The sequence below is a fragment of the Alosa pseudoharengus genome, unplaced genomic scaffold, assembly GCF_046254945.1.
Source record: "Alosa pseudoharengus isolate Yale_2024_CS ecotype anadromous, Long Island Sound unplaced genomic scaffold, YU_APseudo_1.1 YU_APseudo_1.1_scf_4, whole genome shotgun sequence".
Classification (NCBI taxonomy): Eukaryota; Metazoa; Chordata; class Actinopteri; order Clupeiformes; family Clupeidae; genus Alosa; species Alosa pseudoharengus.
Window position 1 is genome coordinate 46,230,919 of NW_027468774.1, and position 19,327 is coordinate 46,250,245.

At 41.1% G+C, this 19,327-nt stretch overlaps 1 protein-coding gene and 1 non-coding gene across 2 annotated transcripts in view; both read left to right on the forward strand.

Annotated features, from left to right (window-relative positions):
- The window catches only part of foxred1 (FAD-dependent oxidoreductase domain containing 1), a 104,985-nt gene that overhangs the window by 46,208 nt on the left and 39,450 nt on the right, over positions 1-19,327 (forward strand). The window contains exons 7-8 of the mRNA XM_076266584.1: positions 9,344-9,420; positions 9,510-9,670. Coding sequence (XP_076122699.1) covers positions 9,344-9,420; positions 9,510-9,670 — 238 coding nt within the window. The remainder of the gene's footprint in view (positions 1-9,343; positions 9,421-9,509; positions 9,671-19,327) is intronic.
- trnaa-ugc (transfer RNA alanine (anticodon UGC)) lies at positions 619-690 on the forward strand. The gene has a single exon. It is a non-coding gene; the product is annotated as a tRNA-Ala (tRNA).

Here is a 19,327-nt window from a genome sequence, read left to right on the forward strand (position 1 = left end):
AGTATTTAATTAAAATGTATTTTATTTTAGTTCATTCATTTTCAAAATGTAATATTGTAGGTCTATCTGAGTAATTTAGCCTATATAACTTTCCACCTCACTTGACTCCGTAACCGTAGTTGCACAATATAGCTACATTCGCGGTTCGTTGCCATGTCAATATCAAACAAAATCACCGATTTCCCTCCATTTCAGTGAACGATAACACTTTAATTGTTATTGTTGATGTGTGCGCTTGCTGTGTAGGCTAGATAAGGAAAATGTCAAAAAGGAAACGTCAGCGACCACAGCTTGCAAGCGCAAACACAAGGCTGAAATGGGAAAGTTTCCATCCGAAGACTGATTCTGAAAATGCTAAATTAACTGCCCATTATATATCGCACACTGCAACAAGTTAGTATTGCTGTGTTAACCCTGTTCGGTTCCACTTGCATGTGAGAAATCTTTCTCACATATGAAAAATATAAAGACAAATCTGCGCTCACATTTAAGGGCAATCCCGCGCAAAACTGTCACATCCATAACGCCAACACAATGCCATTCACCTCACTGAAAATGAACCAGCCAGACTTCAAGGCCATCACCAAATCTAATCTCTGGTAGGCCTAATTATAGATGGGGGATGTAGCTCAGTGGTAAAGCGCATGCTTTGCATGTATGAGGCCCCGGGTTCAATCCCCGGCATCTCCAGTCAAATCTTTCTCTGGAGGTTAATGAGGCCACAGACTTGCTCTGCTCCACACTGAGCTCGTGTCTAGACGAGCTGTGCCCTCTTACCACAAGGCCAGCTCGATCCAAACACTCTCATCCATGGCTAAATGATACCCTCCGGTCGCAGCGCACCAAACTAAGAGCCGCGGAGAGGAAATGGCACAAATCCAAACTAACTGATGACCTCAAAAACTACCAAAAACTCCTGACCTCCTTCTCAGCCAGCATCACTGCTGCTAAGACGGCTTTCTACAATGACAAAATCAACAGCGCTACAGACACTCGAAAGCTTTTCTCAACCTTCAAATCGCTACTCAACCCTCAGCTGCCTCCTCCTCCATCCAGCCTTACTGCGGACACCCTCGCCTCATTTTTTACAAACAAAGTGGCGGCAATCAGCAGTCAATTCTCTACATGCCCACACAACGCATCCGACTCGGATACCGCACTCCTACAACCTCTAGGGGCTGCTGAAACATCTTTTTCAGCATTCGCGCCTCTCTCCGAGAGTGAAGTATCTAGACTCCTGACATGCAGCCGTCCTACCACATGCTCGCCGGACCCTATACCTATACCTACGAGCCTACTTCAGTCCATCAGCCCGACCATCGCACCAGCTATCACACATGTGATCAATGCCTCGCTAACCTCCGGCACATTTCCAACAGCGTTCAAAATGGCCAAGGTAACAACCTTTGCTTAAGAAACCTTCTCTCAACCCTGCTCAAGTCGAGAACTACCGCCCTGTCTCACTCCTGCCTTTCCTATCTAAAGGCATTGAACGAGCAGTCTCCAAACAGGTCTCTGACTTCCTTTCACAGAACAACCTTCTGGATCCAAATCAGTCTGGATTCAAAAGCGGCCACTCTACCGAAACGGCTCTGCTGTCTGTAACAGAAGCCTTAAAAGAAGCCAGGGCGACCGCTCGGTCATCAGTACTCATTCTGCTTGACTTATCGGCTGCCTTTGACTCGCTAACATGGGAATCTCCGGTTCTGCTCTCTCCTGGTTTGAATCCTACCTCACAGGACGCTCGTTTAACGTATCATGGCTATCAATTATCAACTATTACTATAACCACAAACCCTATTCTACTATACAATAAAGTAGCCTGGTCAAATCAGTTCCTATCGCGGGTGACTTTGTAGTTCTTCAGAGCCCTATTTTTACTACCCCTGCTGTCTTTACCACGTCCATTACGGACACTATCATCACCTTTACCACTGGCACCTTCAGCTACGTTGGGCAGAGGGTCGACATATGCATGGTTTGCTTAGTGAACACTGTCGCAAAGAATCAGGAGCACCGTGGCATCATATATACCAACTTTGACATGAATTGGATCAACCGTCCAGGAGGAGTATGTTAAAATTGACCATGTGTCAAAACGCACAAAATCCTAATTAGCTCACTTCCTATCGGCATGGCTAATGGCATATTAATACAAAAGTTGCTTCTTTTTGGGAGTTACATATACCCACCAAATTTGGTGTGTGTATCTAAAACTATATGTCTAAAACTATATAAGATGGGAGAAAGCTCAAAATACTGAAGCTCATTTTGCTTAACTTCTCGAAACCCCCCAATAAAATGTCTTGATTGAGGTGAATTCCCACCTGTCCCAGAAATCATCATATAGCAAACCTATGATGCATTGTCATAATAATACTACTGTGAAAGGAATGTAGCCAAAGCTATCTCTCGCTCCAGGTGCACTCATTTTCACCTATTCCTGAACAATGCTTAACTCAAATCTTGAGAAAAATATTTTTCATCCACTGTTACACTGTCCCATCTACAGTCCATCGCACCTGCTGTTCTTCTGGCAGTCACACATGTCTAATACTTCTCTCAGTTCTGAAATATTTCCTTCTTTTAAACAGGCAAGGGTTACACTTAATACAACTGATGTGAAGAACTACAGACCTGTCTCCCTTCTTATTTTCTTGTCAAAGGTTTTGGAGAAAGTGGTCTTCAAGCAAGTATGTGACTTCCCTTATCTGAATAACCTACTAGACCCTATGCAGTCTGGTTTCAAGAGTGATCATTCTGCTGAAATTGCTCTTCTGTCTGTGACTGAAGCATTGAGAGTAGCTATGTCCTCTGCTCAGTCAGTATTAATTTTACTAGATTTATCTGCAGCCTTTGATACTGTTAACCATGACATTTTCCTTTCTATACTACCTGAACTGGGAATTTCTGGGAAAGCTCTTGACTGGTTTGAATCTTACCTTGCCTTCTTTCAGCGTGTTTTGGCACAAATCCAAACTAACTGATGACCTCAAAAACTACCAGACACTCCTGACCTCCTTCTCAGCCAGCATCACTGCTGCTAAGACGGCTTTCTACAATGACAAAATCAACAGCGCTACAGACACTCGAAAGCTTTTCTCAACCTTCAAATCGCTACTCAACCCTCAGCTGCCTCCTCCTCCATCCAGCCTTACTGCGGACACCCTCGCCTCATTTTTTACAAACAAAGTGGCGGCAATCAGCAGTCAATTCTCTACATGCCCACACAACGCATCCGACTCGGATACCGCACTCCTACAACCTCTAGGGGCTGCTGAAACATCTTTTTCAGCATTCGCGCCTCTCTCCGAGAGTGAAGTATCTAGACTCCTGACATGCAGCCGTCCTACCACATGCTCGCCGGACCCTATACCTATACCTACGAGCCTACTTCAGTCCATCAGCCCGACCATCGCACCAGCTATCACACATGTGATCAATGCCTCGCTAACCTCCGGCACATTTCCAACAGCGTTCAAAATGGCCAAGGTAACAACCTTTGCTTAAGAAACCTTCTCTCAACCCTGCTCAAGTCGAGAACTACCGCCCTGTCTCACTCCTGCCTTTCCTATCTAAAGGCATTGAACGAGCAGTCTCCAAACAGGTCTCTGACTTCCTTTCACAGAACAACCTTCTGGATCCAAATCAGTCTGGATTCAAAAGCGGCCACTCTACCGAAACGGCTCTGCTGTCTGTAACAGAAGCCTTAAAAGAAGCCAGGGCGACCGCTCGGTCATCAGTACTCATTCTGCTTGACTTATCGGCTGCCTTTGACTCGCTAACATGGGAATCTCCGGTTCTGCTCTCTCCTGGTTTGAATCCTACCTCACAGGACGCTCGTTTAACGTATCATGGCTATCAATTATCAACTATTACTATAACCACAAACCCTATTCTACTATACAATAAAGTAGCCTGGTCAAATCAGTTCCTATCGCGGGTGACTTTGTAGTTCTTCAGAGCCCTATTTTTACTACCCCTGCTGTCTTTACCACGTCCATTACGGACACTATCATCACCTTTACCACTGGCACCTTCAGCTACGTTGGGCAGAGGGTCGACATATGCATGGTTTGCTTAGTGAACACTGTCGCAAAGAATCAGGAGCACCGTGGCATCATATATACCAACTTTGACATGAATTGGATCAACCGTCCAGGAGGAGTATGTTAAAATTGACCATGTGTCAAAACGCACAAAATCCTAATTAGCTCACTTCCTATCGGCATGGCTAATGGCATATTAATACAAAAGTTGCTTCTTTTTGGGAGTTACATATACCCACCAAATTTGGTGTGTGTATCTAAAACTATATGTCTAAAACTATATAAGATGGGAGAAAGCTCAAAATACTGAAGCTCATTTTGCTTAACTTCTCGAAACCCCCCAATAAAATGTCTTGATTGAGGTGAATTCCCACCTGTCCCAGAAATCATCATATAGCAAACCTATGATGCATTGTCATAATAATACTACTGTGAAAGGAATGTAGCCAAAGCTATCTCTCGCTCCAGGTGCACTCATTTTCACCTATTCCTGAACAATGCTTAACTCAAATCTTGAGAAAAATATTTTTCATCCACTGTTACACTGTCCCATCTACAGTCCATCGCACCTGCTGTTCTTCTGGCAGTCACACATGTCTAATACTTCTCTCAGTTCTGAAATATTTCCTTCTTTTAAACAGGCAAGGGTTACACTTAATACAACTGATGTGAAGAACTACAGACCTGTCTCCCTTCTTATTTTCTAGTCAAAGGTTTTGGAGAAAGTGGTCTTCAAGCAAGTATGTGACTTCCCTTATCTGAATAACCTACTAGACCCTATGCAGTCTGGTTTCAAGAGTGATCATTCTGCTGAAATTGCTCTTCTGTCTGTGACTGAAGCATTGAGAGTAGCTATGTCCTCTGCTCAGTCAGTATTAATTTTACTAGATTTATCTGCAGCCTTTGATACTGTTAACCATGACATTTTCCTTTCTATACTACCTGAACTGGGAATTTCTGGGAAAGCTCTTGACTGGTTTGAATCTTACCTTGCCTTCTTTCAGCGTGTTTTGGCAGGGATAGGTATCAAAGTCTCATGACCTCACCACAAGTGTGCCTCAGGGATCAGGATCAGGACCTCTTTCTCTATTTACACCACTTCCTTACATGTACATATCAAAGTGCATGGATGATGTAATCTGTGGCGTATGTCATGGAGCCTTCACCAAGCCCACCCATTTTATTTTCTAAACTTATGCTGATATCTTTGATATTCTCTCTTTTATAAACTTGCTTTTTTTGCTACTTGAATGTTAAACCTTTCTTGTCTCCGTTGATTATTAGTCTGATTGATTAAACGTCATTGGCTGGCTGTGGTTGACCTAGTCTGCTTTCTATAGAATATAGCCACGATTACTTCCTGTATTGAGAGTCTTGTTTGGCGGCCAATTTGCTTGCGGGGAGACTAGGACGACTCTACCATAGTAGCGGCTCAAAGTATACGGAGGCTCGTTATCGAAGCACTAGTGGACTACGGGGTGTTGCTCTGCGAACCGGCTCTCTCTCTCTCTCTCTCTCTCAGGTGACTAATTGCTGCATACACGCTGTTCAATAGGCCTAGCTGTTTTTGTGGTTGATGTTTCTGCTTGCTGGTCGTTGTCCGTGACTGAAGATACAGACCGTAACATTTTCTCGGGGATTTAGATACTATAAATAGATTCTTCAACACCGTAGTGTTTTCTCGGGGATTCTGATGCTATGAATAGGCTCTTCTACACTGGAGCATTACCTCGGGATTCAGATACTATAAATAGGCTTTGCTACATTATGTGATGAATGTGAGTTGTGCTATGAACTACTTATGAACATGAGCCTGGGGTTTTGTGGGAATGGTATTGACTGCTGACTCAATTGTTTGATTTCTTTTTCATTATTTTTATTTTATAATTTATCCCAGTGATTGACTTCTGATTCACAATTACCTTATTTCTTTTCATATGGGTCTTGTCATTATTCCCCTGCTGATTATCAGAGCCCATTGTTAACCAATACACTTGGTATATTCTTGACTGTGTCCTATTGCTTTCCCTGAGATTTACCTGAGCTAGCCGAAAAGGTTTAGCATTAGCCTAGTACCTTCTAGCTGCTGTGTTAAATCTGGTAGAGGTAGTGGTCTATTTTTTCTGTGACACTTCTTGTTTGTCTGGCGCCCAACACCCAAAAATACTTTTTCCTCCTAAAGGCCACTATACCGCTACAGACTGCCACCAAAAACAGGGGAAAAACCCTGGTTCACCAGTGATGTGCGTGCACTCCTTAGAACACGGAATGCTGCCTTCAAGTCCAGAGACAAAGTCGCTCTCAGATCTGCCAGGGCCATCCTGAACTGTGGCGTGAGAGCAACCAAGCGTGCCCAATCCCACTTCATAGACACTAAAGACCTCAGGGGTCTGTAGCAAGGCATCCAGTCAATCACAGACTACAGGTCCACACCCCCACCATGCGAGGAAAACACTGACTTCCTCAATGAACTCAACATTTACTTCAGCCGGTTTGAGGCAAACCACACCACCACACCAACAAAAGCCCCCTCCCGGCCCAGTCAACGAGGTACTTCATCTGAATCCAGCTGACGTGCGGAGGACCTTACTAAAGGTTAAGGTCCAAGAAAAGCTGCAGGACCCGGGAACTTACCTGGGTGTGTGCTCAGGGACAGTGCGTATGCATATGATTGACTTCAGCTCTGCCTTCAACACAGTCATCCCCAACAACTGGTGAGTGCTGGTGCCTATTGGTTGGCTCAACTCAACACTATGCAACTGGTAACTGGACTTCCTCACTGACAGACCTCAGACAGTAAGTGTTGGCAAAAATTCCTCAGAGACCACCATCATGAGTCCCCCAGGGCTGTGTGCTGAGCCCTCTGCTGTTCATGCTGTTGAACCTTGACTGTTGTGCCAGACACAACTCAAACCACATCAAGTATGCAGATGACATAACAGTGGTGGGCCTCATCAGTGGTGATGACGAGAGGAGGTTCATCAACTCATCAACTGGTGCGACAACAATAACCTTCTACTGAATGTCAACAAAACAAAATAAATCATTGTGGACTACAGGAAGAAACACCCCCCCCCCCCCCCCCCCACCCACTCACCATCAATGGCAGTGCTGTGGAGTCTGTGAAAAGCACCAAGTTCCTGGGGGTGCACATCACAGATGACCTGACATCCTCCACTAACACCACCTCCCTTGTCAAGAGGGGGCAGCAACGCCTCGACTTCCTGCACTGGATGAGGACAGCTGACCTTCCCCCTTCTGCCCTCACCCCTTGAAAGCATCCTTACCAGCAGTCCTCAGTCTGATATGGCAATTGCTCTGTTGCCGACCAGAAAGCCCTGCAGAGAGTGGTGAGGACAGCAGAGAAGATCACTAGAACAGCCGTTCCATCCATCCAGGACTTGTACCTGTCCCAATGCTGTAATAAAGCCACCAGTATAATTAAAGACCCTTCTCCACCCAAGTCGTACAGTACCTTGTCCTGTCGGTCTCTACTATTTGTCTTCGTGTAATTCCAACTATCTTGTCTTTGTTGTGATTATGTGTGTACCTGTCTGTACACTACTTCTTTTTAAAAAAAAATGTGTTACAAACCAGCACGTGGAGTGTGGAGAAACGCAATTTCTGTCCGCTGTGCAACAGATTGTTGCATGGTTGATTGACAATAAAGTTTACTTTGACTTTGTAAATTGATAGGGAGTATTGCATGTAGTGATCAGAACAATTGAATGTGTCCCCTTATAATTAAAACTAGATGTACCGCATAGCAGTACAAAATATGACTGTCGCTCAGTCCTGTACATCCTCTCCACGAAAATAAATCAGGCTTGTCAATTTGTCTCCATCTCCTACTCCATCCCCTATATCTTGCAACTTTTGTGTATGCTTGTATGTGCGTGCCTGTGCGTGTGTCCCTTTGTCTGTCTGCGTGCATGTAAGTGTGTGTGCGTGCCTGTGTGTGTTTGCATGTGTGTGTGCATGCGTGTGTGTCTTTGCGTGTGTATGTGTATGTGTCACTGAGCCCCTTTCCAAATGTATTGATGCACACATCAGACCCCTGGTCACCAACTTACCGTCCTACCTGAGAGACACAGGTGATTTCATAGACACCATTAATAAAGTTAGTTTAGATGAGGTCGACATCTTCTTGGTCACCATGGAAGTCACTAGCCTCTACTTCATACAGATTTGTGGTGGCACTGCCATGGGTGCCACTTTCGCCCTGATTATGCTAATCTGTTCATGGCTTACCTTGAGCATCACCACATCCATGCTGACAATCCGTTTTCTGACAACATACTGCTTTACAGGCATTATATAGATGATTTATTTTTGATTTGGAAGGGTACAGGGCCATATCTTCATGAATTTCATGACTATCTTAATGGGCTTATAGAGTACATTAAATTCAGTCTTGAATTTGATCGCAAGCACATACATTTTTTCTGGGTAGTGCGAGACACCCGTAACCTACACACCACTTTATACAAGAAACCCACAGACATGAACAGCTGTCTACATGTGTCTTGTTTCCACCCTGCACCAAGCAAGAAGGGATTCCCTTACAGTCATTTTTTTACGCATTAGACGCATTTGTCATAGAGATGATGACTTCGAAGTTGAGTCCAAAGCACTTTACAAGGACTTCCGTGGACGAGGTTATACCTCCGAGATTCTTGACAGTGCCCTGGAACGAGCATGCGAACATGGACATCTAGATCGCTCCATATCGAACACCCAGCATAGGAGTTTTTTATATTCATTCATTATCTTGGGTCAGACTGTCTACTGTACTAATGAGCCTGAGGGCCATCTCACATCATGATTCTTTGAGCCTACAATTCAACCTATCTAGCTAGTGGTCAGGTTGATTGACAGATCTGCCACCAAGTAGACGCGGACTATAAATAGGCGTCACACCTTTGTGTATGGTTTGCACTGATGAAGGTCTGAGGACCGAAACGTTTGTACATCACCTCACTTGGCAGCACCTTGGCTTGATGGATTAAACACTTTATTTATTTTTCAACGGCAAATAATGGTGTGCGAGTTTTTTTCTTGATTGACTGTAACGTAACGCACCCGCACGGCCTGTCTAACTTGTGTATGTGTGTGCATCCGTGTGTATGTCAATGTGTCTCCATCTCCTGTAAAGCCTGACCGATATGGGATTTTGAAGGCCAATACCGATTTCGATATTTGAGTTTTTCAAAAACTGATTGTCATTTTTAACATTTATAAAATGAATATATGGTACACAAATAATCTAAAATAGGATCTTTTCTATTCACCAGGTTTTAATCACAGAGTTCACTCAGTAGAAAACAAAGAGATGGGACGACTCCACATCAAAAGGATTACTCATGCAAATGTATGTTAAACATCCAGTTATGGCAACTTTAATTTTCATGATTGAATGATAGTACTATTTATTTTTCTCATGTTATCTCCCTTCGCTAGGTGCAGATGCCAAACAGTATAGAATTCCAGCCTGTAGAGTGTACTGTTGTGATCAATGCAGCAGGTGCCAATTCTGGAAAAGTAGCAGAAATGGTTGGTATTGGCTTTGGTCCGCAGGGAATGGTGGAAGGGACTCCTATACCAGTTGAACCCAGAAAACGGTAAGTGGTCATGCTGCCCAGCCAGAAATGCAAAACAACCTATCAAATCTTTAAAACAACATATCCATCGGATTAGGCTTTCTAAATGTACTGTATACTATAGGTACTCTTTTGGATATTAACAAAGATTTAATGGGTATACACAAATAGTTTCATCGTAACACATTTTCATATTTGTAGGAAATACCAGTGCATGCAAAGTTGTTCCTAGGATGTTGCTAGGGTGTTATTAGGGTAGTAATCGTGGTTGCTATGGTAATTTCTATGGCTGTTACTACAGTGGGTACTACTTCAAAATGTCCGGTTTCACGCGTGATTTTCACGTGACCTCGTGTGAATCATGCATCTTTTATTTATATTTCCTCAGTGAAGCTGCAATGACCCAAACAACCACCAGGTGGCACTTGTAAGCAGGATTAGGAACGTCGGCTTTTGCCACTTTGAATCTATACGCGCCACTATGCGACAGTATACCATACATTTAGCCTACCCAACTTTTGTTTCCAAAATATTACCCCCTGATGAGCTTTCATTTCGATGGCTGATAGGCCTACACTACGTCTCCTATGACAGTCCCAACAGTTAGCACTATAATCAAACAATCCAAAAGTGAATTACCGGTAGGCCTATATCCCGAAGCAAACAGAAAATCTTCTGTTTTTAATATAGGCTAGCCTACCGATACACTGCTCCAAACGACATGCAGTCTCACGATAGAACTTTTGAAGGTGTCTTTGTTATTTTATGAAGAGGTATCTGGCTGTTTTGTTTATATTTGTTTTACTGGTTAACCCTTTCGTGCCCGTGCCGAACATTCCATTTTTGGTGCTGGATGACCTCCTTACACAAAAAACCTTATTACTTGAGGATAATACATACCATCAATGGGATATACATACCATTGTAATCAGAAGGATCAGTTCTATCAAATGATGTAAAATACATATGGTAATGTTGATACAGTAATGAACAGTCTTTGAAAATCCTCTCCAAATGTATACCGAAATTTGTTAAAATTTAATTTCATTCACATAAACATTTATTTTCATCATATTTCTATACGAGATAGAGAAAAATATAGAGTGTATGACATGTTAAGCAAGTTGTGGGCTATTTAACAAAAAAGACTGAATTGGAATATCATTAACCTTTCAAAAGTTATGATAAATTTAGTGATCAGTGTAAAAAAATGCAGGAAACGGGATTTAGAATGTTGACAGAATTCACATTCTCTTTCTCACCAAAAACATAAAAGTATGCATAAAAACTAATAATGAAGTCAGACACAATGGTTTAGATTTATTTGGTCCATAAGAATAAACCATTTATTTGTATATAAGCAAATGCTACAGTCAATAATAATGATATATAAAAGAAAAACATGTACCTTACCAGTAATACAGGAAGTAAGTATACTGTATATTTATTGAAGATCAATTCTGAATAGAGACATAAAATACATTTGATTCAACAGATACAACTTCCTTATATAAATTAGTGTAATATGAAAATGATATACATCTATAAAATGTATTATTTATGAAAAGCTAGGAATACAATCAACTTCAACAACACTCAAAAATCAATGTGTTCTAAACATTTGAAAGTGGATTACATAGAACAAGCCTGCCACATATACACACAAACTCACACACACACACACACACACACACACACACACACACACACACACAGAGGAGGATAGGGAAAGGTGGGGTGGGGAACCTGAAGGTTAAACACAGAAGACCTATGACTCATAACGAAACGCATCCCCTTCTGTAGAATGCCAAATCTGAATTTTGTTTACCAAAAAAACAAAGTCACCTACCGCTAAACTCCAGGCCATACAAGCTACTTTAGTGTTATTATGTATTGTTTTTATAACAAAGCCAACAATTTTTCTTTGGCTCCTGCTGTACAGGAATATGTACTTGATGAAAAGACGACAAAGTAGTAGTTGGAGCAGCTGAAGGCGAGGCTGAAAGCTGTTGTGATAGATTTTCTCCAAAGTCTTTCTGGCTGTAGCTACCAAACCTAGGTTCAACACCAGATTCTGCATTGCCAAACTTGAAATAATAAGAAACTACTGACAACGGCAATGTCAATGGAGAAAAAGTGTACACAATATGTATTTCTCATTTGGTCAACGCTCCCTGATCCCTTCAGAGACTTGGTTCCCTAGTAGCAATGGATATTAGGGAGGGAAGTGAAGTCCCATGTCAATGATCAATCCCAGAAAACTGTGAAACTCTTCTGGGGTCTCTTCGTCCCATGCCCCTGCACTGTGTGTTTGCATACGACGGCCTACTAAGCACAACCTCCCACCCGTTCCGGTTGGTAAAACCACATATGCCTGGGACAACAACATATAAAAAACAACATAACAAGTCTATTTCACAGTGTTTTAGCGGCAGTCTACACCAACCTACGCACGCCACCTAAATCTATACCTTCTTCCTCCATCCTCACATGGTCTTCAACATTGTGAGCGCAAGCTCATCAGCAGTCAGCTACCTCTTCAGGCCTGCAAGGAGGTCTGTGTAGGTCTTGTCATCCTCCATCTGAAACAACAGTAAAATCATACAAATGTAATACCTTTATTAATTTAAAAAATAAAATCACAAAACTACAGATGCGTGCGTGTGTGCACATACATACACAAGAAGAGGTAGCCTAAACTATTGAAGCATTCAAGAACTCAAAAATATTTAGAAGTATGAAAAGTCATTTTATTACACATGGGTTTAGGTACCCTAAATCTGATTGCCTGGCTGGCATTAAGATAAAGACAGATTACATTTCACCTAGTAACTAACTGCTGAAATGCAATAATGACATTTCTGACATAATATGTGATTTCACATCATGTTTTCTATAACTACATATTGAGAGTAGAATATCAAGTCATGCCATCTTAGAAAATGTTGAGACAAGCACGTCTGATGTTTGTCATTTAGAAGTTAGCAAGGTAAAACAGTTCACTACAAACTGCCTAGCGAGGTAACAACCCGAGGAGAGGCAATAAGTTAATTAGCACTACATTTCTGACAGAATCCGTGATTTCACATCTTGTTTTTTACAACTACATTGAGAGGAGTAAAAATATCGCTCAACTTATTTCATGTAAGAGAACGCAACTTAGAAACGCGGCGCCCATTGATTTATTCAGCTTTGGTATGCTATACTGACTTGCCAATATAATTCTTACCTATTAAGCAAATTGGTACTAGAAAACAAACTTACAGGTTATATACTAACAGGTTTTTAAATGAAATTGTCAAATGAAAATAACTGATATCAAAAGCAAACGAGAATACTGCAAGCAGTTCAGAGTAATGCAGCTAGCTAGTTACATGACGATGCACTTAGCCCCCGCTATGCCATAATGTTGACGCTGATGAGAAAGCATATTACTGTCAAATGACATGATTTTATGACTACAAATTAAGATGAACCATAACTAGAAACTATGTAAAACATTACCTCAGTTTATCCAGCTGTGTGGTTTCCAGTCGAGGTAAACTCCAACGAAGTGCAGGTGGCATCTGGCGGTCAATGTCAAAATGTACTGACTGAAGTGAAAAGTTTTTTTCACGACTCATCTTCAAGTATCCAAAACATTTCGCGCCATAAACCCCTTAACCAATCATATCAATTTGAAGCTTATGTTGTCAGCATTACGGGGAAGATTTCAGAAATAAAATCAGTCATTGGACAGCTGAGATATTAGATGATTGGTCATCGTTAAAATTTTAACGAAATTAGAACGGTCGGGCTTGTAAGGGTTAAGCTCATGAAAATCACATTTTGACTGCTAAAAACACCATTTTAACACAGTTTTCGGAGGGACAGAAATACCAACAGAGAAAGCAGTGCCCGTCTTCTGTCTGAACATTGCCTACCTGCAATAGGCTATCACTTCACTGCTTGACACTACCCCACATCCACATGGAGAAATGTTGCACGTTAACAATGGAGAGAACCTTTCCGAAATTATTTATTGTGCGAATGGGTTAGCAAAACCATAGCTCTGACCCCTAATTCACCCTAACGGTGGGTTTCCACACACCGAAATTTCGCGTCGCTCTCATTGAGGTTGAATGGAGACGAAATTCGCCCTGATTGGGCGAAATGAGAGCGAATCGCCAAGACAGGCGAAACAAAGTTGGCGAAAGTTTAACTTTATTTAAATGAGGATCATTCGAGAACCAATCAGGTCCGCATGTTTGTGTTTGGAGGCGGGAGTTACAAAAAAGTCTGACCAAGATGGCGGAGACTACCTGAGCTGTAACACGAAAATTTGTATGTGATTAAAATGTTTCTACACGAACATTGACACTTGTATCAACACGTATTGTGGTTTATATGCCACACAAACTTAGTCAGAGCACATACACCACTAAATAGACTACTATATATGTTAGTTTAAACACTCAAACTTTTTAGCTAGCTGACTGGCGAACTGCTAGTATGTTCGGACATTGGATTGCATTGTAAACCTAGCTAGACAGCTAGGCTACATGCAACACAGGTATGAAATATATGATGTCTTATTGACCTTGTTGTTTCTATGAACATGAATTGTTGTTTAAAGGCAACATCAACTTAGTCGAGGCATAAAGACCCCTGGATATCTTCATTAAGTACTTAAACGTTTGAACTAGCTGATTAGCCTAATTAGCTCGCTTGCTGACACTGCAGTCAAAAGGTTGAAAACGCCCCCGAGGCGAAATTTCGCTGGCCGAAATTCGCGAGGTGTTTCGCTGTGTGGAAATTCATTTGTTTGCGCAACAGCCCGTTCTCCAGTGAGAATGAAATAAATGTTTTAAAAGCTGTCTCATCACCAGGCTATTTGCTACCATATTTGCTACTATAGGCTTATAACAGTCTAATTTCGCATGCCAATTCAAAGACCTGTTATTTCCATTTTTTGATTAGACTAGACGAGACTCTATGCTGTTTTCATGGACAGCAAGGATCCGCTTCATTCGTTGTTTTGAATAAGCGTGTATTTCTTTTCCAATTTTTCTATAACAATTGCTATTCGTTTTAGCGAATATTTATAATAAAGTACTTTTATATTGTATAGCCTACTATCTCCTTCTGATTGATTCGTGTCCCCTGGAATTTTTAATATGGAAAGGAAAATATTCACAACACTTTAAGTGTTTTTTGACCCCTGTACTGTTCGATGCAATTTATGGGCACTGCACTCTGAGGTAGATTGTTGGTCCACTGTGAAGATTTTCATTGTTGAATAAGTGTCGGGAATTTTGCTGGCCTGTCTCTGCTGGCTACCATCATGGAAATAAGCTGGGGGAGGGGAGCTAGTGCCGTAGCATGTCTTCTGAAGCGCAGAAGTCCGCCTCATATGAGGGGGGATGGTAGGCTCCAGCACTGGGGTTGGTGGCTCTCATCTGAAAGTTTTTAATTTAGGTACAACGGCAATACAAGGTGTGGCGTGTGATCGTCAGAGCAAGGTGTGGCGTGTGAGCGTGTGAATGAATTGAAATGCGTGTGTCTCACGCATTGGGCACCTATGTTTATGCCTATCGATATCTTCATATAGCCAATCTATAAAATATCAGAAAATGGTTTTGCATTAGGCTTATAGCCTAGCAGATAATAAGACTACCAAATTAATAAAACAAGAAAACTGTGTGTGTCTTTCTTTCCTGCGATTGGAATGAAATTACTCTGCAAAGTGGAAAGGGAAAAAAGTGTGAGATTTTGTCAAATTTGGTTTTACTCATTTTGAGTAGGCCTAAACTGTTCGCCAAAGGCCATCATCTCTGGCTCCAGCTTGATGAAAAAGTAGGCTCTGATTTAGCCTAGTCTACTGTATGACTTCAACAAGGTGATCTTTAGTATCGTTCTGTAGCTTAAAGCAGATAGATAGATAAATAGATAGATAGATAGATAGATAGTGTAAGGGTCCTGTCGTGTTTTGTTTTCCCTGTTTAGTGTTTTCCTTCATGTCTGCTCCTCTTGTTTACTTCCTGTGTCCTTTTCCATGTGTTTCTTTGTTTGTTTTGCCATGTGTTTCTGTTCCCTGTGCCTGTGTCTCCACCCCTCACCTGATCTCGTTAATCTGTTAGTTTAATTATGGTTTCCACCTGTCTCTTGTTTTACCTTGTTCATTGTCAACCTGTGCCCTGTTACCCCTGTGTATTTAAACCCTCTGTCTCCCCTCAGTCGTCGTCGGTTATTAGTCATTGTGTTGCACACCGTTGATTCAGTTCATAATAAAGATTCCTGTGATTCTGGGATTACCTTGCCTGGCTGTGCTTTGCCCTGTGTTTGGTTCAAGCTCTCCCCGTGGAACCGTGACCGATAGATACTTTATTGATCCCCAAGGGGAAATTCAAGGTCTCAGTAGCATACAGACATCACACACAACGTTCACTAACAGCAGAAAAAAAGCCTCCTTTTATAGGAGGTATAGCCTCCTTTTGTGAGCGCAGATAGGCCTAGATGCGTCTGAAATGTCAGCTGGAATGTGAGCACGGCGAGGAGAGGTGCCTAGAGATGTCACAGGGGGGCTAGTTGAAACTTTCAACTTCTGTTAGCAAAAGACGTTGAGATTAGTGTAGCAACGTAGCATTGGCGGTTTTGTTTTAATGTTGTTAAAGTTAGCGATATGAGACAGAAATAGAGACACAAGGAGTTAATTTGATGAATAGGTTATGTGCTGTACTTGGTCTAGATCGGCAAAAGGTGAAGCAAATACACAGACCTTATCAGTATAGCAAAGGCTAATGTGAATAACCTAAAGAGTTAAATGTCTCCTAAACTGGGCTGTGCAAAACGTTTAACTCTTTAATTATTCACATTTAACTCTTCAGTATTCACATTAGCCTTTGCTATACTGATCTTTGTTATACTGATCTTGCTCAGAGACTGAGCAGTGTTGATTGACAATCAGTGTTGATTGACATGTCTTTAAAAAACGTTCAGTGACCTGATCTGAAGTAGCCTGTGCCTATAGGGTACATGTAGTGTGAACACTATTCACACAACACAACTTTATTGGTTGGTTAAACAAACTAGTGCTGGGCGGTATACCGGTTCACACCGTATACCGGTGTATATTTTCGTTATGATATTAATTTTTAATATACCGCCATACCGGTGTATTTGATTACACAAAGTTTGGAACGCTGTGCCGCGCGACAGTGTTTCAGACGGGACTTTTTTCACACGCACGCATGGTGCGACTGCGAGGCATAGCTGGGCATAGTGAGGGTAAACACAAAGTGTTTTAAGTTTTTCCCCTGAAGTATGACCCTTAAGGCTTAATTTCTCCTTAGGTAAGGGGTTTATTTAAGGGTGTTGCACAGAATACCTTAAATTGTTTCTTTAGTTAAGGAAAAACGTTAAGGGATACTGCATTGAAAGGGATTTACCGTCACGAAAATTCTATTGAGATTGTTCAACATTTGTAACTAGCTGGCTAGTAGGTGATGTCGTTAGTTAGCAACCCACCGAACACAGTGAAGTTTAATGATCTTATCATTCATCTCACCTTAAGAATATTCGCTGAAATTATCCAGGTAGCAAGTAAAGCATGTTATAGACATGAACTGAGCAATACTAGCTGGCTAGTTAGAAATGATCCTGACTGTCATCAGTGCACCAAGAACTTTTTTATTAATGTTTTGCCTAGCGAACCGAACCGAAGCTCATGGCAGGCTAACAAGACATCCACATCCACATGAAGTTAACGTTAGCCTACCACTAACGTCATGCAAACCACACAATAACAATAAGGCATGTTTCTGATAGGCCTATTTGACAGAGTAAGCAGAAAGGTTTTATTTTAAATTGTATAATTTTCAAAAAAGTATAATTATTGCAAGTTGCACTACTTTTCGTATTGGTTTTATACAAGATGTTTGTGAAATTTGCACAGTAAAAGTTCTGTATTTTGACTGCAATTGTCTTTGCATTCTGATGCAGAATCATGAGTGGCTCTTTGTAAACAGCATAATTTTCTGGGGCCATGCAAAACTGCATTACCACTAGTGTGGAGTTATTCATGACAGTAAAATAGACCATCCTTAGTCAATGTACTGCAGCAATTCCTCTCTTAACCTGTAGAAAATGCTGTGAACATCTGATTATGCATGGAAAAAAAATACCGTCATACCGTGAAACCGTAAGAATTTTGAAAAATACTGTGATATACATTTTTGGTCATACCGCCCAGCACTAAAACAAACTAACTAGCACAATGCCACAATCTGTAAGTAACCTAGGCTGCAGGATAACACTTATGAAACAGTGTGCCCTCCACAACACACCTACCCCCCTCTCCCCCAACATTATTAATCAATTGCACCATATTGCTATGTAGATGTTATACACCATTTGAAAGCTTGGACACTTGGGAATCCATATATGACAACCTTTTTCATGTACAATCTGTATAGTGTTTTACATTGTCAGATTAATCTTACTATGTGAGACATAGTGAGATTAATCTGACAATGTAAAGCACTATACAGATTGTACATGAAAAAGGTTGTCATATATGGATTCCCAAGTTAAATTGTATCAAATTGCCCTCCTACCCCTCCGGTGCTTCCCTACCTTCTAGCTGCAGTGTGTATGAATAAGATAGATGCAGCAAATTGGGTATTGAAATAGTCACAGGAATCCATATTTTTATCCATTGTTTTATCCAATATTTGTTGTGCAGATGTATAATCCATCTTATTCACACCCATTGAACCAACAAAGAAAATGCAAAGACATTTCTGTAATTATTCCATAGTGTAGTCATTCCATCAGAACCTCTGACAAACAATCCAAATAGTCCAGAAACCACACAGTAAGGCTTTTATTGTCAGTATGCATTTTGGGTAACCAAAAGTCCTATGGGGAGTTTCCATTGGGCATTTTACAAAACACATGAGCATACCTTAGCAAATAATAGTCTAAATGACTCATTTTTCATTTTATTTTGATCTACTTTTGCACACTTTTGCCCCATTGCCCATTCCATAGGAAGTTAAAACATTTCAAATCGATTTTACAAATTAGTCTACCCTATTTTATATAATGTTAGTCTGAAATAGTGTGTGTCTCAAGCAAGTTTCACCTGGTTTGGTTCAACAAATATTCAAACGTATCATCTTTATTCTAATACTATGCCTACTACTGTATGTCTTCATGTCCAATAGGCCTGAAATCTTCAGAAATGTCTGAACTTCAGGCACAGAGAAAAAAGAAAGAAAACTCATGTAGATTGCTTAGGAGGAGAGGAGGGCCATGCTGAAGCATGCTGCCAAACAGTGCAACGGGCCCCTCACTCTTTGTAAATCTCTGGTTTTGGGCCATTTCATACTCCGTGGAAGCTATGCACTATTGTCACTTCGTGTGCCCTTCTCACCTTTTTCACGCCTGACCAGTTTGCATGCCTGAAATATATTAAAGTTCTGATAAATAAAATGTATAAAAATAGAAACTTAAGATATGAAACTTTAGTTTTTTGAACAAAAACACAATAACAACAAGTTTCATAAATATAACTTTGAACTAAGATTTAACAATTACAAAAAATAATGATGACATTATTACTATCATCATCATTTGTATTATCATTAAACAAGATAAAGGTCACTCTTAAATGTTTGAGTGTGCGTGTGTAATAAT